The sequence below is a fragment of the Eleutherodactylus coqui genome, chromosome 13 (genome assembly GCF_035609145.1).
Source record: "Eleutherodactylus coqui strain aEleCoq1 chromosome 13, aEleCoq1.hap1, whole genome shotgun sequence".
NCBI classification, from domain to species: Eukaryota; Metazoa; Chordata; class Amphibia; order Anura; family Eleutherodactylidae; genus Eleutherodactylus; species Eleutherodactylus coqui.
The window spans coordinates 103,129,570-103,151,028 of record NC_089849.1 but is presented as its reverse complement, the minus strand read 5'-3'; the positions used below and the strand labels follow the sequence as shown (position 1 = coordinate 103,151,028).

Below are 21,459 nucleotides of genomic sequence, written 5' to 3'. Positions count from 1 at the left end.
TGACTCAATCTTGAGCCGGCTACCTGAACCACATGGGGATTGAACCTACAACCTTCAGGTCGTGAGCGAGAGCTTAGGACTGAATTTCTGCTGCCTTAACACTCTGTGCCACACAAGGCCCAATTTCCACATACTTTCTATAAACCTGCAAAATTGTACTCCAATATACTCCTCTTTAGATATCCATATCAAAAGCTTGGGAGCTACGTCCCTGTTTGGCAGACGTTTTGACCTACATTCACAGGCAATACCAGCCTGCTTACAATGATCAAAGTCCTTAAACGGCTTTATCTTTTACAGACACTGCCTGTTTATCTCCACCGCAAAGACGAATGGAAGATTATGTTTTTAAGAAATCTTAACTCTCCTTCTCATCGTAACAAATCAAACTTATTGATTGCTCCAAGTTCTCCGAGATCCTTAAGCTTTGTGGAAAAGCCTAGGATCCTAGGGAAGTGGATCCAACACACAGCTTACATTATGGAGGCTCTACATCAAACCTTGTTGTCTGCATGGCTGCTCCCCGATTTTCTTCCTACTTCCCACACTAAACCTGCACCATCAATGATGGACAACTGCCTCTTAATTTGGTGAGCATGGACCAAACAATGTATGCCAGGGGCAGAGGCCCCTCTAATTAATTACCATTAACCTTGACTGGACGAATCAACTTCCAGGATGGCTAACATGCTGCCAATTTTAAAAGGCAGCAAAAGATGGGTCTATAGCTCACTTTTTTAAATGAAAAGCATAAAAAAAACCTTAAAATGGAGTGCAATGGAAAAAAACAAACAAACACAAAATTTGTCATTTTTTGGGGTGGGGAGGTGTTGGGCTTGTTTTTTGCAGGACATCCTGTAGTTTCTATTAGTACCATTTTCGTGTACATTTTTATTACATTTTTTTTATGACGTTCACCTTGTGGGGTAAATAGATGCAGCATTACCAAAAAAAATTTTTATTTTGATTTTTTTTGTAATTTATAAATATGACAAGTGTTTTTTTAAATAATTATTAAAACTTTTTAAAACTAATTTTAACATTTTTTAGTCCCCCATAGAGGACATAAACTTGAAATGGTTTGATAGCTCCTGCAGTTCGATGCAGCGCCAAAGCATCATATTATACTGCAATCTGACAGGAAATCTGCTGTAGTAGCCCTACGGGCTTTTAGAATGTCCCCCCCCCCGCTGGCTGCAATGGCAACCGCACGGCATCCTGTGATCTCATCACAGGTGGCAGTGCCGAACCCCTGAACATTGACCGAGGCATTCAAATGCTGTTGTTAGAATTGACAGCAGTATTTAAAGGATTAACATTTCTGATCAGCGTCGCTGTGGGCGGGTGACGGCTGTAAGAAACAGCCAGCACCTTCATTGTATGGAGTGGGATTGACCTTAGATCCCCCGCGATACAAACCCGAACCTCCAGGATGTCAATGCATGCCCTGTAGCTTTAAGGGTTTAAGAAGTGTCCAGAGAAGATGACAAGGCTAAGAGGTGTTCTACAATGCGCTAAAAGTTCATCAATGGCACGTGCCTAAATGTTCGCATAAAATAGAAGCCAACCAATAAGTGTTGTGAGGAAGAGAAAAGTGTCTAACATGTCCATCACCAAGTCTATCACACAACATGCTACACTGTGACAAATTTGGCGCACCTTCTGCCCATCTGGTCTAGGTTTATACAGTCAATTTATAACAATATTGATAAATCTGATCGAGTTTCCAATGTATGATGGTATAATGTCCCAGCATCCCCAGCAGCCTCACCTCTCCGGTCAGCAGCTCAATGATCTTGTTGGTGAGTTCTATGATCTTCTGCACACAGCTTCTCTTAGGTATCTGTGAGTGGGGTGGAGGATCCATGATGGGGCTCCGGGTCCTGGTCCATCCTCCGGACACACAGGGATGGCTGCTGGGAGTCACACATTCACCGGATGTCTTCACTACTCTGCAATCCTGTGTGAAGAAAATAAACACTATTTACACACACATTTTGAAAAGCCCAAACTTCCCTATTTAAGGCCTCCTACACACAGGCGTATTTGCATTGCCGAGTCCACAGCGGGCGTCCGCCTCCGGACTCTGCAGCAAATACTGCCCATAGCATTCAATGGCAAAACGTCGTTTCATCTCAACGAGCGGAAATCGATTGCGATTTTCCGCTAACGGAGAAGAAATCGCATCATGTTGCGATTTTGTGTGGGTTACGCACGACCAGCTTTCATTAAAGTTAATGGAAGCAGTCCTTCCCACAGCACTTCTGCAGTGAGCACTGCAGAAGTATCGCAGGATACTGCACATGTGCGACGGAATGCCAGTGGGCACATCCGCTGCGGGAATCCCACATGCGGGTCCGACCCGCCGGTGTGCAGGAGGCCTAAAGTGAATTTGTCACTAGAGTCAGCGTGATTAAACCACTGGCATGCTGTATTGTGCTTTTGAACAATGGTCTATGCCCGGCTCTATTTATATTTGACGAGTTACAATTAGGCAGAAAAAGAAGCTACAAAAACACTGCAAGCAGCTCCCGACTAGTCATCCGGGCGGCGCTGCGGTGCTGAATAGTCACGGTTAGCATGCTTCCTTCCTTGGCTGACATTCCACTCAGGAGAGCTGGCGCTGAATTTAAATGCTAATCGGCACTGTAATCAAGGTTGAATGGGCATACTGTTACTACTGACAGGTTTCCATTAAGCCCCTCCTGTTGCCGCCATTTGTTCATTTACATTTTTTTTGCGCCCACTTTGCAAAAGCCATAGCGGTTTATTTTTACGTCAACACAGCCGCATGAGAACTCGTTCTTGCGAAAGGAGTTTTATTTGGTAATGGTACCATTTAAAGCACCATATAATATACTGAGGAATTGCGCGGTGGAAATGAAAATTAAAAAGCCCTATTCTGGCAATCATTTTTGTGTTTGACTTTTACTCCATTGACTGTGTAGTAAAAATGACATTAATTTAATTCTGCGGATCGCTACGATTACAGCGATACCAAATTCATATACTGCTTTTTTTCCCCTTTATTTACTTTTGTGTTGCTATATTCCAAGACCCATAACTTTGTTTTTCCGTTGTAGTTTACCACTAGTGGTGTTTACTTCCTGCAGTCAGTCTGTGAAGGGAATGTTGCAAACTGCTGCAGTCAATCACAGAAGTTAACGGTCCATTACTGAAGTCTGTGATTTGCTGCAGCAGTTTACGATGTCTTGTATCCTGGCTAACTGCAACCTGCAAGCAGAATGCTGGCGTGAGAATTAGACACGCAGAACTGTAGTAGTGCAGCTTGCGGACAGGTGAGTACATGTTAATTTACTATTTTTAAAGATGGCGAGCAGGTTTGGAAAAAAATAAATAAATAAAAATTGAAAAAAAAGGATATATTATACACACACACACACACACCTTGAAAGTCTCCTTTGAAGAGAAATCAGTGAGTGGTGTTAACCCGTTATGGACCAAGCACTGTAAATTTACAGCGCTTGGTCCTGGGCTTTAATCCCATCCAATAGTAGAAATAAGTCAGGAGATTAAAGCCCCTGCTTCTGCAATCAATCAGAAGTAGGTCGGGTTGTCAGCTGTTAGTCACAGTTGAGAAGCCAAAAGAGAAGGCAGAAGTGGTTTTTAATCCCTTTTGCCTCTTTTCTTTAGTACACAGCACTCAATGAGTGTTATGTACTAAAAAGAGAAAGTGGAAGGGTTTCTTCCACTACGTGAGCCGGTGGTCATGTGACCGCCAGAATTCCCTGGCACAGCAGAACTGCAGGTCCTAGCAGACCCTGATCAGTTCTGCCAGTGACTATTGTCACTACAGTGATGTTTTCCATGTAACTGTGGCTCCTATGGATGCCCCAGCTACAGTGGAAAAGTGTCAAATAAAAATAAAATTAAAAAAAGAAAAAAAAATTATGTGAATGTCCCCCAAAAGGTCTTATATGACGTCATGAGGGACATAGACAGTAAAAAAAATAAGAAACAAAATTACAGAATAAAATAAAAATATATATGCTTTGAAACGGGACAGTTATAAACATATACTTAGAATGACCTCTTATTCCGTAGTCTACCCCTATACTCTGTCTAGTATGGACAGGTTCCCTTTAAGATTTTGGCTTTGTAAATAGTTCAGGGTGCCATAACTGATGGGATCCCTGCTTCATTGATGAAGATCTTGCTGAGGTCATGACACAATTGACAGATTTCCTCACTTCGCCAATCAGCAGGTAGATGATCTCCAGCGTGAAGCTTAATATACTCTCAGTAACCGCATTTCTGCCGTTCTCCATCCTCGGGATTGGTGAGTCAAGGAGAGAAGAACTGCTTTTGAGAAACTATGAGGCAGAAGAATGGAAAAATGTAAGTAATCTGCTCAACTTTTCATCAGTTCGAAATTATAAAAACAAAACAAGAAAAAATTTGATAAGCTACAGCCTATATGAAAATAAAACCTTGATTGAAAAATACAACTTGGCCCGCAAAAAACGAGTCCTCATACAGCTACACTGATGGATAAATAAAGGAGGAAAAAACGAAAATGGGAAAAGAAAAAAAATCCCCATCACTAAGGGGTTAATTCTCCGTTGTGTCTCATAGCGGCGCTGCACATGCAAGGTCACCCATACGCAGTGTTGCATACTCTACCCATAGAGGACAATAGGGCTGTTTGTGTGTGATATGTATTAAAATAGAGCATGCTAATGTGAATGGGTCCATCCTGCAATTGTGTGTGAAACTCACCGGTTTCACACGACTGAGAAACTCGTGTGAGATTTGTGCGTTGCGAGATGCGTGAATATGAACCTCATTCTTATGAATGGAGTCATGTACATGAACGGAAAAATAAATAAATCACTGCATGTTCTATCTTTTCACGTTCCTCGGAACGCATCGGCCATTGTTTTCAGTGGGGCAGTGAAACACATTGCATGGCGTGCGGGGTGAACATGAATGCAATGCGAGGCTTCCCATCGAGAACAATAGGCAACACTTGCCGATCCTTTAACGCAGCTGAAAGCCCCGCCGGAGGTCTGCTACTTCACAGAAGTGATGGACTGCATTTTTGCCAGTGCAATATTGGGCCGAGTTTCTCCATTGGATATCGCGCTCGCCCGTGTGTAGGTAGCCTTAAAAGGGGGTTCAGTCATTTAGAATTCTATACTTCCCTATCCTCCCCAGGCAGTCTCCTTACCCCATCTTTTCCTGGCTCCTACAGTCGGGAGTCATCTCACCACAAGCCGGCCAATTCTTCTGCTTCCGGTGACGAGGTGTCCATTCTGTGGTCTCCTTCCTGCCAGGCAATGTACCCCAGTCACTAGTGATGTAACGTAGCATTGACAACTTAGCAGAGAGTGCCAAGCTACGGCAGAGACTGCGTATGTGCTCTGTCTCGCCGCAAGAGTTCATATACTATTGCAGCAAGACCCCGCGCATGCGCAGTCTCTGCAATAGCTCGCCGCTCCCTGCTAGACTATAAAGGCTACGTCACTAGTGACCGGGTACACTGCCCTGCAGGAAGAAGAATGTGAGGGATGGACGCATCATAACAAACAGAAGAGGATGCGGACAGTTTACGGTGAGGTGACCCGGGGGACGGGAGAAGCCAGGAAAATATCAGGGGAGGGGGGTAAGAAGTCTGCCTGGGGAGCAATAGGCAAGTATTGATTTTTTTATTTTTTTTTTAAATGATAAAACCCCTTTAAAGGAAAAGTATAATTACTGCAGAGAGAGAACCATATAAACTGGATCTGGATAAGTTGGGGGCAGAAAAATGGCAAATGAGGTGTAACACTGATAAATGTAAGGTTCTGCAGATGGGCAGAGGAAATACATGTCACCATTACACACTAAATGGGAAACCACTGGGGACACTGACATGGAGAAGGACTTGGGGATTTTAGTTAACTGTAAGCTTAACTGGAGCAACCAGTATCAGGCAGCTGCTGCCAAGGCAAATGGGATCATGGGGTGCATCAAAAGAGGTCTAGGGGCACATGATGAGAACATTTTTTTTCCTCTTTACAAGTCCCTGGTCAGACCACAAATGGAATATTGTGAACAGTTTTGGGCACTGATACTCATGAAGGACATATCAGAGCTTGAGCGGGTAACAAAGGTGGGCAACTAAAGTAATAAATGGAATGGGTGGACTAGAATACCCAGAGAGGTCATCAAAATTGGCATTATTTAGTTTAGAAAGAGATGGCTGAGGGGCGACCTAATAACTATGTATAAATATACTGTATCAGGGGTCAGTACAGAGATCTCTCCCACAATTTATTTATACCCAAGACTGTAACAAGGGGGCTCTCTAATAACTGATGATGATTATCCTTTCAGTCGCATCCGACCTTTGGTCACTCCATGGATTAATGTTCTCCATACATTCCTGTCTTTCAAGGCTTCTTTCAGTTTGCGATTGACATGTTGGTGGTGGCCTTGATTGTCTCGCCATCTTGTTTTTTGTTGTCCTGATCTTCTCTTCCCACTGACCTTGCCGAGCATCAGTACGGTTTCCAATGAGTTCACGCAAATCATGTACCCCCCCCCCCCCCCAAAACAAAATTTAAAAAAAGTTTGATGATTTTGCCCTCCAGTGATATTTTCAGTTTGATGCGATCTAACACTACCTTGTTCGTTGTTATGGCAGTCCAAGGTATCCGCAGCATTCTCCTCCAGCTCCATAGGTCACACGCATCAATTTTCCTTCTGTCGGTTTTCCTGAGCGTCCAACTTTCACAACCATACATCGTTATGGGAAAGACTATTGGATTGACCAGTCTGATTTTTGTTGCAATGCCAATATCCTTGCTTTCCCAGATCTCTTCCATTTCTTGCATTCCTACCAAGTGTAATCCATCTCTTGATCTCAGGTTCAGATTGCCCGTTGCAATCAATTTTGGATCCAAGGAAGATGAAATCTTGGACCGACTCGACGACTTCGTTGATAATTTTTATGTTCCCTGTACTGTTGCCTACCACGGTCATGACTTTCGTTTTCTTGCTATTGAGGTACAGTCGCATGCGTTCGCTTTTCTTTTGCACTCATTGGATAAAAGGTATTCCAGGTCCCTTTCACTTTCCGCCAGCAGGGTGGTGTCATCTGCATATCGGAGGTTGTTGACATTTCTGCCACCGATATTGACTCCCATTTCTAATTCGCCCAGGTTGTATCGCCTCATAATCGTTTCTGTGTAGAGATTGAAATGGACTGGAGATAGAATGCAGCCTTGCCGTAGGCTTTTCTCGATTCCGAACCAATCCGTGTTTCCATAAGTTGTCCTGTTACTTTGTGGTTGTTGTGAAGCGCCCTTATAAGCTGTTCTGTATGTTCTGGGACGCCCATTTGCTTCAGACACTTCCAAAGCTTGTCATGTTCAGCACAATCAAATGTCTTGCTGTAGTCGATGAAACACATGTACACGTCCTTTTGATACTCCCGGGTATTCTCCATGATCCAGCGCAGGTTTGCGATTTGGTCTTTGTTGCCATGACCTTTGCGGAGTCAGCTTGAACATCTGGCAGTTCCTGTTCAACAAGTGTCGCAATGCATTTTGTATGATCTTTAAAAGAATTTTGTATAGATATATTAGGGACAATACAGAGATCTCTTCCATCATCTATTTATACCCAGGACAGTAACAAGAGGACACTCTCTGTCTCTAGAGGAAAAAAGGTTTCTACACAAACATAGAAGGGGGTTCTTTACTGTAAGAGCAGTGAGACTATGGAACTCTCTCCTGAGGATGTGGGGATGGTAAACTCAATAAAAGACGTCTTTCTTGAGCGATACAATATTATGTTATAATTATTAATAACTTGAGGAGGGTCGGAAGGAATCAGGAAGGAATTTTAATCCTTAAATTGGAAAATTGGCTTCTGCCTGACAGTTTTTTTTTCTCCTTCCTCTGGATGAACATGGGGAGGAATGAAGTGGATGGACATATGTATTTTTTTTTGTCCTTACATACTATGTTAGGAGGAGAAGCTGTGATCTCCTCTATTGTAACTGTGTGACAGGGGCTGTTTGATCATAATCAGTAACTGTGATAGATCCAAATAATAGCATCGCATAGTCAGATTCTCAGTCTACAAAATGAAGACATAACCCCCAAGCAGATCTGAGCTGATCAGAATTGAGATCACATGATCATCTCAGGAAAAAGTGGACAGGAGTTTCAGACAGAAAGAGATGAACAGGCAACACCAGCTCACTTATTTATACTGGGAGGAATGCTGCATAATGAGTGGCCCTTCCAAGTTGATTTAATTTGAAAGTAATGCTTGTTAGGGAACTGCACTGAAAATCAAATTATCTGCCTTTTTCCCCCACTTTGAAAGTGTAAAAAGGGGTTGCTGATATCGTGCTCGCCCGCGAGAATACGCCCCTAGTGGGTATATATGGAACAAAACGTTAAGCAGAAATTTGACCAGCCACTATCAAAGCCTGCATCCAGAGAGGCGGTCGCATGGGCTGCCGCAGGAGGAGCCGCACCCAACCTGATCTCACTCTGGTCCTCAGTAGATACAACTTTCCTCTATTTCTGCTGTGGGAATCTCTTCTCTTTACTCACTTGTTAGCCGGCGACTTGTAATTCCTGGAACAATCGGGCCCTAGAACTTAAAGGAGATGTCTCGAGGAAGCAGTGATTTTTTTTTTTTGCCCAGTCCCCCTAATTAAACATACATTACTAATTACCCCTGTAAATGACTTTCCTAGCTGGTTTGTACTTACCGTTCCAGCGTTTCAGCAACTTATAAAAGTTTCCCCAAGATGGCCGCCGGCTCTTTCCCCGTCGCTCGCTGCAGCCCGACGTGCGCGCTCCCGAGACGCTGCCAGCTGTGTCTCCATGGCAACCGGACGCCCCGCAGCCGCCGACCAGTCGCCCCGCAGCCGCCGACCAGACGCCCCGCAGCCGCCATAACCAAGAGCCACTGATGATTCTGCATCCAGGTCACATGCTGCAGTTCAGGTATTCAGACTTTCAAAAAATAAATAAAATAATAACCAAAACTTTATTTTTCGGGTGACACAGCTTGGTTTGTGCTGGACAAGTTGCACTTTTTACAATGGTATTATTCAATGTACCATCCAATGTATTGGAAAAGCTCTTATGAATTTCTCAGTGGGACAAAATGGGAATAAAAAGCAATTACACCATTTGTAAGGGAGCGGGGGGAAGGGGGGGGGGGAGGGGTGAATGTTTTTAAGGTGTTGGCGTCATCTTTACTGCACAGACATCTTTATTCTGTGGGTCAGGACAATTTCAGCTATACTAGGTTTCTATAGTCTTTATATATCACCAAAAAAAAAAATTTTTTTTTTTTTATTGCTGTCGCCATCTTTGACGGGAAGACATGGGACTGCCCTGTACCCCAGGGGGAGCTGCTGCCGGACTGTACCCTCCCCCAGCATGCTGATGAAGGGGTTCACCCACAAACACATTTCTATTGCTGACCTTTAATACACTAAAATATTGTTCTATTCATAACAATGGGAGCGCCAGAGATAGCAGAGTGCTTGACCATCTCCAGCGCCCCCTAGAGAGGAGTGGAATCGTGGTACGCATGCAAGACCATTGCGTCATTCATTCTGACCTCCATTGACGACTACAAGGAGGGTCCTAAGTAGTTGGACCCCAACTCTGTAGATCGGGGTTGTGTTTTTATGGAACTTCTCTAAGCCTGGAGCCCCGCGGGGCTGATGTGCAGCGGACATTCGGCAGTAGGCCAGCGTTGGAGAGCCCCCATATCTGCACCATTTACTGCAGATTTCATCGCACTTTTCTGTGCTGAAGTCGCCCCTTGTTGAGAAAAGATGAATTCCGCAACGGAAACTGCGATAAAATTGACACGCTGCGGCTTTAATCCCACGCCATTTCCGGTCGGGTTTAGTGCGGGTTATTACCGCAGCTTGTGGATGAGATTTACACAACATCCTCCCCTCTGCTGTAACGCTGCGGAGTCTCCATGCGCCGGGGACGAACGGAAAATCTGCGGCAAATCCACCGTCTGGACCCGCTTAAAGGGGTTTTGTCATTAAAATGAATCTCCACCCCCCTGCCTAAAACAACGAGGGTATACAGGTGCTCCCCGACTTGCGAACAGGTTCCGTTCCGGGAGCCCGTTCGCAAGTCCGTTTTGTTCGCAAGTCGAACAAATGGTAGTATGGGGCGGGATCGCGGGTGGATCCCGCTCCATATAACGTCAGGTGCCGGCTGTTCTTACAGCGGCCCCCCCTGGCAGCAGTTCCGACGAGCCGCGCCACTTGTCGGAACTGTTAACACTTTAAATACCGCTCTGACAGCGGTATTTAAAGTGTTAACAGTTCTGACGAGCGGCGCGGCTCGTCGGAACTGCTGCCGCCGGGTGCCCCAGCTGTAAGAAACAGCCTGCACCCGACGTTCAGGGGGCCCGTACAGCGTCCCATGATGAGATTGCGGGACGCTGTGTGGTTCCTAGGCAGCTGGGGACCTCCTGAAAGGCCCCAGGGCTGCCTATGCAGAGTGCCTATCAAGCGCACGGCTTGCTAGGCACTCTGCATAGACAGCCCTAGGGCCTTTCAGAAGGCCCCCGGCTGCCTATGCAGAGTGCCTATCAAGCGCACGGCTTGCTAGGCACTCTGCATAGACAGCCCTAGGGCCTTTCAGAAGGCCCCCGGCTGCCCAGCAACCGCGATGTGACCGGACAGGCTCCTATCAGGCTTGATAGAAGCCTCTCCGCTCCCTGCACGGCATGATGTAATGCCATAGCATTACATCATACTGTGCAGAACAGATAGTTCGTATTTAGCGAAATTCGTAACTCGAATGTTCGCAAGTCGGGGACTATCTGTACTCGCCTCTCCGGGGGTGCAGGTGACAGACAATGCTGCATCCGCAGTGAATTCTGGGTAGAAGCATGTGAGCGCTATGACCAATCAGAGGCAGCGTCACGTCCTCAAACTGCTGGTATCATGGCGGACAAAACGTGCGCTGATGGCGACGTTACGGCCTGATTGGCTGCAGCGGTCACATGCTTCTGCCCGGAAGTCACCACCGATGACGGCTATCAGTTGCGTCCCCAGGAGAACAGAGTACACCCTCCTTTATAGTTTTAGGCAGGAAGGGGTGTTCGAATGACAAAACCCCCTTTAAGGGTGAAGCAAGCGGTGCCCAGAATCTTGGTGGCATCCTGTATATATAAGAAGGGCTGTGAGCGGTGCTATATAGAAGGGGAGACAGAGAACTATCCCCTCAGACCTGTTCTAAACCTCCCACTGCCGCCCGCGCCTCCATTACTGCGGAGACTCTACCAGCCCTCACAACACAAGCCACACAGCTGCATGAGCACTTACAGAGCCGCCGCCGACTCACCCCGGCAGTAATCCTTCCTCTCAGCAGTTAACTTCCGGCCGCAGAGAACCACGTGACTGACTTTGTAGACATTCAAGTCGACCGCGGTACTCTAGTGCGCATGCGTGCAATGGAAAAGACTAGTATGACGGCGTTTTAATGTAAAGGATTGCTGTAGTAGTCGGTCAGGTCAGCGTTGCTGACTGCAGGAGGTCAGAGGGTCACCGCAGTGCAGGATGATCTCAGGAGCTGCACAGTCATACACAGCCCAGAGCGCATATTTCTGTTTTCAGCCGCACTTAAGCAGCGCTGCTGATTAGAGCCACTTGATTGGCTCTTCGGCACCACGTGACTACACAGCGTACACGCGGATTGCCTTCAGCAGCCGTGCACTACACACTACAGTGAAGCAGACGTGCACTACACACTACAGTTAAGCAGCACGGGGTTAGGTTTATTGTTAGGGTTAGGTATAGGGTTAGGGTTTAGGGTTAGTGAATATGTTGGCGCTATACAAATAAAGTTTATTATTATTATTAGTGTTTAGGGTTAGTTTTAAGGTTAGGGTTAGGTATAGGGTTAGTGTTCAGGGTTAGTGTTGGGGTTAGGTTTAGGTAACCCTAAACCTAACCCCGTGCTGCTTAACTGTAGTGTGTAGTGCACGGCTGCTAAAGGCAATGCGCGTGCACGCTGTGTAGTCACGTGGTGCCGAAGAGCCAATCAGGTGGCTCTAATCAGCAGCGCTGCTTAAGTGCGGCTGAAAAGAGAAATATGCGCCCAGAGCAGCTTCTCACATGTAGCGACTGTATGACCTGTGTGACGTCACCATCATGTTATCAGTCACAGGGGGCGCTCAGCTGTGTTGTTTGATTATATAGAGGAGCGGTAGGAGCCAACCTAAATAGCCAATCACCGTAAATCAGCCAACTGAAACAACCAATCACCGTGAATCAGCCAACTCAAATAACCAATCACGGGGAATGAGTAAATCCAAACAACCAATTAGGATGCGAATGGTGTGGATTTGGGGAGTAATATAGATATATGCGGAGCGTTGATGGGTTGGGCTCACACAGGCAGATTTCACGGATGTGGGCTGCATTCCCACGAACGTGTATCGGCTCGGTTTTCACGCCGAGCCAATATACGTCATCCTCATGTGCAGGGGGGTAAGGATGGAAGAGCCAGGAGCAGGAACTGAGCTCCCGCCCCCTCTCTGCCCCTCTGCACTATTTGCAATGGGGAGAGGCGGACCGGGGCGGGGCTAATTCCTGAAACTTAGCCCCGCCCCCTTTCATTGCAAATAGTGCAGAGGGGCAGAGAGGAGGCAGAGAGGGGGCGGGAGCTCAGTTCCTGCTCCTGGCTCTTCCATCCTTACCCCCCCTGCACATGAGGACGACGTATATCGGCTAAGCCAGTATACGTTCGTGGGAATGCAGCCTTAGGGTGAAGTCACACGAACGTATATCGGCTCGGTTTTTACACCGAGCCGATATACGTTGTCCTCGTGTGCAGGGGCGGGAGGATGGAAGAGCCAAGTGCAGAAACTGAGCTCCCGCCCCCCTCTCTGCCTCCTCTCCGCCCCTCTGCATTATTTGTAATGGGAAGAGGAGGGGCAGGGGTGGGGCTAAGCCCCACGAATTAGCCCCGCCCCCATCCCACCTCTCCCCATTGCAAATAGTGCAGAGGGGCGGAGAGGAGGCAATGAGGGGGGCGGGAGCTCAGTTTCTGCACTTGGCTCTTCCATCCTCCCCCCCTGCACACGAGGACAACGTATATCGGCTCGGCGTGAAAACCGAGCCGATATACATTCGTGTGACTTCACCCTTAGGGGGCCCATCCACTGGCGTTTTTTTTCCCTGCGAAATTCGCAGCATTTTTTTCTCTGCAGGGGTCTATGGGACTTGTAATGTTAAAATCGCGATCGCGCAAAATCGCGATTTCGCGGTAAATTGCGATTTTGCGCGATCGCGATTTTAACATTACAAGTCCCATAGACCCCTGCAGAGAAAAAAATGCTGCGAATTTCGCAGGGAAAAAAAACGCCAGTGGGTGGGCGCCCTTAAGGACATGGTGCTTTGTTTTTCTATTTCCGATTTTTTTTCCCCCTCCGTTTAAAAAATCATAACTCTTTAATTTAGCAATCAAAGGCTTGTTTCTTGTGGGACGAGTTGTATTTTTCAATTGCACTATTTAACCCCTTAGTGACAAGCCTGTTTGCGCCTTAGTGACGGAGCCAAATTTTGGAAATCTGACATGTGTCACTTAACATATCTTAACTCCGTAAAGGCTTTACATATCCAAGTGATTCTGAGATTGTTTTTTCGCCACGTTGTACTTCATTTAGGTGGTAAAAATAGCCCAATAGAATTTGTGTATATTTATTAAAAGTGCCAATATTGGGAAAATTTTGAAAAAAATTGTCCTATTTTCAACTGTAATATCTTAAATATGTGCAAACATACTGTACAAATTTTTGCTCAGATATATATTTCCATCTGTTTACTTTATTCTGGACGCACATTTGAAAAACGTTGTTTTTTTTTTTAACCATTTAGGAGACGAACAAATTTAACATTAATTATCAACATTTTGAGGAACACTTTATTTTCCGGCACCAAGCCAAGATTGCAAAGGCTCATAGGTGTCAGAATTATAGATACCCCACAAGTGACCCCATTTTAAAAACTACACCCTTTAATGTGTTCACTGAGGGGGGGGGGGGGGATCAGGAGTATTTTGACCCCACAGTTTCTTTTCAGGAATTAATGCAATTTAGAGTAGAAAAAATAAAATTTCATATTTTTGCAAATACGTCATTTTAAACACAGGATTTTTTTCTATAGTACACATGAAAATGAGGATCTACACCTCAAAATGGATACCCCCGTTTGTCCTGTGTTCAGAAACATACCCATTGTGGCCCTAATCTTCTGTCCGTATGTACAACGGGGCCAAAACCGAAAGGAGCAGCCGGTGGCTTTCAGATCAGACATTTTGCTTGAAGGCGTTTTAGGCCCCATTGCTCACTTGTAGACCCCTTGAGCGGCCAAAACACTGAGGACCCCAACAAATGACATCATTTTGGAAACTAGACCTCTTAGCGCATTAATCCAGGGGTGTACTGTGTATTTTGACCCAACAGTTTTTGAATGAATCAAAGCAAAGCAGAAGTAAAAAATCACGATTTTAGTTTTTTTTTTATCAATTATGTGATTTTAAAAACATTTTTTTTAGACAGCAGACATATGAATGGAGGCTTTCACCCCAAAAAGGATCCCCGGGTTTGTCCCGTGTTCAGAAACATACCCATTGTGGCCCTAATCTTCTGTCCGTATGCACAATGGGGCCCTAACAGAAAGGAGCAGCGGGTGATTTTCAGAACAGACATTTTGCTTGAAGGTGATTTAGGCCCCATTGCATACTTGAGCGGCCAAAACAACAGAGGACCCCCACAAATGACCCCATTTTAAAAACTACATCCCTTAACGCATTCATCTATTAGTGTACTACGTATTTTGACCCCACCATTTTTAAATGAATCAAAGCAAAGCAGAAGAGAAAATCATGATTTTTGTTTTTGGCAATTATGTCATTTTAAAAATAGTTTTTTTTGTACAGCATACATAGGAATAAAGACTTTCACCCCAAAATATATACCCCATTTGTCCCGTATTCAGAAACATACCCATTGTGGCCCTAATCTTCTGTCTGGATGCACAACGGGGCCCAAACTGAACAGAGCGTCAAACTTTAACTGTCTTTTAACTTTTACGTGATCGCCATTATCCATTGGATAATGGCGATCACGTGACCGAAGACCGCTCACCGCGGCCCCCTGTGACATCTCCAAGCTCTTGGCTATTTTTAGTAGCCAGGAGCAAGGAGATTTTAAATTTCCTCTTGCCCTCCCCAGCTTCTGCGCTTGCGTCCGCCATTTTGGCGATGGGCGCATGCGCCAAAACTGGGGAAAGGTCCGTGGATAAGGATCCCATCAGGGGACATCGCCGGTGGCCTTGGTTAAGTAATTTCACTTCCCCTCACGGATCCGATCCGTGACGGGAGGAGAAAATTGCACTTTTTTTTACTTTTACGTGATCGCCATTATCCATTGGATAACGGCGATCACGTGACTGGGAAACGCATACCATGGCACCCCATTATATCTCCAGGCTTTTGGCTACATTTTGTAGCCAGGTGCCGGGAGATTTTAAATTACCCCGCCAATCTGCGGCTTTTGCACCTGCGTCCGCCATTTTGGCGACGGACGCGTGCACAGAAGTCGGGCAACGTCCGCAAAAAAAATCTGGGGGCTTTAGGTACCTAATTTCATCTCCCCTCATGGATATGATCCATGAGGGGAGATGAAACAAACTTTTTTTGCACTTTTCAACTTTTTAAAACTTTTACATGATTGCTACTATCCAGCGGCTCCCGGTGACAGTTCCCTGCTCTCGGCTACTCATACTAGCTGGGAGCAGGGAGTTTTAAAATTTCCCGGGCCTCCCGGCTCTCTGCGCATGCGCGTGACATAATGTGTCTGGCGCGCATGCGCAGAGAGCCAGCGGCAGGGCCGGGGAGCACTAAGAAGATGCCGGACGGCGCGAAGGACATGGGGTGAATACTCTCAGCTCCCCTTACGGATCTGATCCGTAAGGGGAGCTGAAATCTTAACTTTTTAAAACTTTTCATTGACTTTAACGCGATCGCGTGACCGTGTGACCGAGGGTGGGTTACCTCCGGTAACCAGCAGCATGGAGCTATCACGTCCTGAGCCTGCAGAGCTTTCATTCCCAGAGGAGGCATGTTTTTACGCCCTCTGGGAATTAACCCCTTAGTGACAGCCCTATCGTAAAACTACGTCCTGCTGTTGCAGGGCGTGTATGGAGGGAGGTAGCGGCGCTAACTCCCTCCATACAGTGCGGGCATCAGCTGTTTATTACAGCTGACACCCGCGAGCAATAGCTGCGCTTGGCCGTTCGGCCGATCGCGACTATTAACCCTTTAAATGCCGCTGTCAATTCTGACAGCGGCATTTAAATCACGCCCCCCCCCCCCCCCCACGGTGAGATCGGGGGAGCCGTGCAGGTGTCATGGCAGCCGGGGGCCTAATGAATGGCCCCAGGGCTGCCTTAGCAGACTGCCTATCAAGCCATCCACACAGGGTGGCTTGAAAGACTGCCTGTAAAAAAGCAGTATGACGTAATGCTATAGCATTACGTCATACTGCAAGAGCGATCAAAGCATCGCATGTTAAAGTCCCCCAGGGGGACTTCAAAGTAATGTAAAAAAAATAATCAATAAAGTTTTTTTAATTGTTTAAAAGAAAAAAAAGTTATAAAAGTTTAAATCACCCCTCTTTTGCCATATCAATTATTAAAAAATCTAAATCATAAAATAAAAATATGTATTTGGTATCGCCGCGTCCGTAAAAGTCCGATCTATCAAAGTAGTGCATTATTTTTCCCGCACAGTGAACGTCGTCTGAAAAAAAAAATAAAGAACGCCAGAAATACACTTTTTTAGTTACCCTGTCTCCTAGAAAAAACGCAATAAAAAGCGATCAAAAAGTCATATGTATTCCAAATTGATACTATCGGAAACTTCAGGACATCCCGCAAAAAATGAGCCCTTGCTCAACTACGTCGATGAAAAAATAAAAAAGGTATTTCGCGCACAAAATGACCGCAGAAAATAATTGAAAAAAATTAAATATCTTAAAAAAAAAAAATACTACAGCAAAAAAAAAATACTATACAAGTTTGGTATCGTAGCAATCGTACTGACCCATAGAATAAAAATATCAGGTCGTTTTTGTTGCAATTTGTGTGCTGTAGAAACAGGACGCACCGAAAGATGGTGGAATGTCGTTTTTTTTCCATTTCTCTCCGCTAAGAATTTTTAAAAAGTTTTTCAGTAAATTATATGGTACAATAAATAGTGCCATTGAAAAATACAACTCATCCCGCAAAAAACAAGCCCTCATACAGCGACGTCGATGGATAAATTAAGGAGCTACGATTTTTTAAAAGGGAGTAAGAAAAAAGCAAAAAAGCTCCGTCACTAAGGGGTTAAGCCCAGCAGGCCAAGAATTAAAAAGGCAATGGGCTGTCACTAAGGGGTTAATGTACGGAAAAACTTTTTGAAATTCGAAGCGGAGTTAAATGAAGAAAAAATGAAATTCCGCCATCTTTCGGTGCGTCTTGTGGTATTGTACCTTGACGCCACCGGCAGTGGTGGGTGAAGCCAAGAGTTAGGTCACACCCCCAGTGGCTGATTGGCTGGACGCACCCCTCTGGCGCTCTGTCTTCTGGTGGCCTGCAGTGAATTGTCCCCGGTGAGTAAGGGCTGCACTGTGAACCCTCGGCTCCTGCTTTCTCGCTCTCGGGTGCAGCGCTCCTTGCCCCGTCCCCCTTCCTGCCTCCGTAGTAGACCGCTCAGGCATATTAGTTCTCGGGGCGGCGGGCCTTTTTAAAAAGATTTTCAGTACATTATTTGGTACATTTAACGGTGAAATTGACAAATACACCTCATCCCGCAAAAAACAAGCCCTCATACAGCGACGGCGATGGATGGATAAAAGAGATATGATTTTTTAAAAAGTAGGAAAAAACGAAAATGGAAAAAAAAGGACTACGTCTTTAAGGGGTTAATATTGCGTATGGGCTGCAGGTACCCGCATCATCTCTAAGCGACTGCGCAGGAAATACAAATGAACAAAAAACACCTGTACTGCGCATGACGGCCTGCGAGACTCCGCAGGTGTGCAGGGTCACCGGCCGGGCTCACGGATGGAATACTCTGCACGTCTTCCGCATGCGGAATCTGACCTGATCGTGTGAGCCTGGCCGGTGACCCTGTGTACCTCATTAAACCATAAGGTGGATGACAGCGGAGGCTCGCAGGTGGTCATGCGCAGTACAGGTATTTTTTTTTTTTGCTTTGTATTTCTTGCGCCATCACTTAGCGATGATTCGGGTACCCGCAGCCCATAGGCATCATTAATTCCATATCCAGTGACCTGGATAGTACCTGCAAGGTAATGTATTCCTTTTTTAAAAAATGTACCGCAGCTAGGCTTATTTTCAGGTTAGGGCTTATTTTGGGGATGGGGCTTATATTTCAAACCTCCTTAAAAAAATCTTATTTTTTAGATCTTATTTTTAGATCTTATTTTCAGGGAAACAGGGTATTTTCATGCTGTTTACTCAGGATGCTGGACGATCTATATGTTGGATATGTTGGTTGCAAAAGTTTTTGTTTTCTTTTCCTATTTGTTTTTGTTAAATAAGAAAAGTAATGAAAATCAAAATAAAAAATATTTAAATTAAATTTTAAAAAATCTGACAGATTAGTAGTGTTTTGTTTTTTTTGTACCAAAAATTATTTAATAAAAGACTTGTCCCACCGCCCAAAGTGATTTTTTTAATTCCTTATCTTCTCCTTGTAAAACTAAGCTGAAGAATATTTCAAAGATGGCGCGCCCCGGGTAGTTCCCATGATGCACTGCTCTCTCTCCTCCTCAGCGTGCGCGCTCCTGATAATGCTGGTCACATGACTGGAAGACTGTCGTCATTATGGGAGACGCACGCTGTGATGGGGAGAGCAATATGGAGCTGTGAGTGACGGCCCAATATAGCTCTCTCCCTCCGTGCAAGTCCCCTGATCTCACTACTTTCAATGGAGCCAGCAGCAGCTGCACCGACCCCTCCAAAGTAATGGGAGAGCAGTGCAATCTCCTGCTAGAGCTGTGACAGCTGTAGCCACAGATTCCTCCATCTCCACAGCATGTCCCCTCATCACTGAACACTGTGACAATGATGTGACAATGATATGACAGTGTCCAGTGATGAGAGGACATGCTGGGGAGATGGAGAAATCTACTGCCAGGACTGTCACAGCAGTAGCAGGAGATCACACTGCTCTCCTATTGAAAGTAATTAAAAGTAAAAGTAACACCACATACTCCTACATGGTGCACCCACAGTGCCCCCACACTGACAGCATCCCCTGCCCCTTCCCCCCCAAAAGTACTGTGACAGCACCCCCCCTCCCTCACACTAGTACAGTGACAGCATCCCCTGCCCCTCCCCCACACAAGTACAGTGACAGCATCCCCACCCCTCCCCTCACAAGTTCAGTGACATCACCCTCTGCGCCTCCCTCACACAAGTACATTGACAGCACCCCCCCCACACACGTACAGTGACAGCACCCCCCCCACCACTACCCCCACAAGTTCAGACACAGCAACCCCCTCCCCCACACAAGTACTGTGACAGAAACCCCCCACCTCTCCCCCCACAAGCACAGTGGCAGAGCCCCCTGCCGCTTCCTCCCACAAATACATTGACAGCACACACACACACACACACACACACACACACATGTACAGAGACAGAACCACCTGCCCCTTCCCCCACAAGTACAGTGACAGCACCCCCCTGCCTCTACACCACACAAGTACAGTGACAGCACCCACACACACACACACAAGTACAGTGACAGCACCCCCGCCCCTTCCCCCCACAAGTTCAGTGACAGCACCCCTCGCTCCTCCCCGACACAACTACAGTGACAGCAACCCCCAAACTTCCCACACACAAGTACAGTGACAGCACCCTCCCATGCACACAGGTACATTGACAGCACCCCCCTCCCACACACACACAGAAGTGCAGTGACAGCACCCCCACCCCTCCCCCCTGCAAGTTCAGTGACAGCACCCTCTGCCCCTCCCCCACATAAGTACAGTGACAGCACCCCACCACGCACACAAGTACAGTGACAGCACCTACCACCCCTCCCCCACACAAATACAGTGACAGCACCCCCCTGAGTTTGACAAAGACCATAGCACAATGATCGAAACCTCGCGTCTGAACATGTCTGACATTTGAAAATAAAGCTGGAATTTTTACAAGAGTGTCTAGATTGAGATGTTGATTCCCTAGTGCTGCCTGCCTGCTCTTTTTGTGTTGGAGCACCCCCCTCAAAAGTACAGTGACAGCACCCCTGCCCCTCCCCCCCACAAGTACAGTGACAGCATCCCCGCCCCTCCCCCCACAAGTTCAGTGACATCACCCCCTTCCCCTCCCCCACACAAGTACTGTGACAGCACCCCCACCCCTCCCCCACACAAGTACAGTGACAGCATCGCCGCCCCTCCTCCCACAGGATGATGTAGTGGAGCTGTGTGTGATGTCTGGAGATCAGGATGGATGGAGTAGAGCTGTGTGTGATGTCTGGGAATCAGGATGGATGGAGTAGAGCTGTGTGCTATGTCTGGGGATCAGGATGGTTGTAGCTGATCTGTGTGTGATGTGTGGGGAACAGGATGGATGTAGCGGAGCTGTGTGTGTGATATCTGGGGATTAGGATCGATGAACTAGAGGTGTGTGTGATTTCTGGGGATCAGGATGGATGTAGCAGAGCTATGTGTGTGATGTCTGGGGATCAGGATGGATGTAGTGAAGTTGTGTGTGTGATGTCTGCGGATCAGGATGGATGTAGCGGAGCTGTGTGTGATGTCCAGGGATCAGGATGAGTGTAGCGGAGCAGTGTGTGTAATCTGTGGGGGTCAGGATGATGTAGCAGAGTTGTGTGTGTGATGTTTTGGGATCAGGATGCATGTAGCAGAGCTGTGTGTGATGTCTGGGGATCAGGATGGATGTAGGGGAGTTGTGCGTGTGTGATGTGTGGCGGTCAGGATGGATGTCTGGCCGGCATTGTGGTGACAGTGTCAGGACGCGAGGATGAGAGCAGAGGAGCCGTAAATGCGGTACAACGAGGTATGTACCATGTACTGCATGCAATCTTGTACCGTGTTTCCCCGAAAATATGACCTACCCTGATTATAGGACCTAGCTAACCTTTATTAAAAAAAAAATCTATACTCACCTGGTCCGCAGCGTCCCAAATCCACCCGATAGTCTCTAGCAGGGCTGCGGCAAGCTGTGTCCTCCCCGTCTCACAGCTGAGCTTCTCCTTGGTGACGGGGCTTTGAATACCCCGCCTTCAGCAAAGCGCACTGTGATTGGCTCATCGAGTGATTTCATTCAAGCGCCGGCTTTACAAATCCGGGTGCGGCATTTGTACGCCGCATCCAGGAATTCTGTCAGTTGGG

General features: G+C 46.4%; 1 protein-coding gene across 1 annotated transcript in view; it reads right to left on the bottom strand.

Annotated features, from left to right (window-relative positions):
- The window catches only part of LOC136587425 (zinc finger protein 271-like), a 109,578-nt gene extending 98,199 nt beyond the window's left edge, over positions 1-11,379 (bottom strand). Inside the window, exons 1-3 of the mRNA XM_066585993.1 lie at positions 11,336-11,379; positions 4,212-4,334; positions 1,772-1,960 (exon numbers count right to left, since the gene is read on the bottom strand). Coding sequence (XP_066442090.1) covers positions 1,772-1,960; positions 4,212-4,289 — 267 coding nt within the window. The 5' untranslated portion in view covers positions 4,290-4,334; positions 11,336-11,379. The remainder of the gene's footprint in view (positions 1-1,771; positions 1,961-4,211; positions 4,335-11,335) is intronic.
- Positions 11,380-21,459: the final 10,080 nt, after the last annotated feature.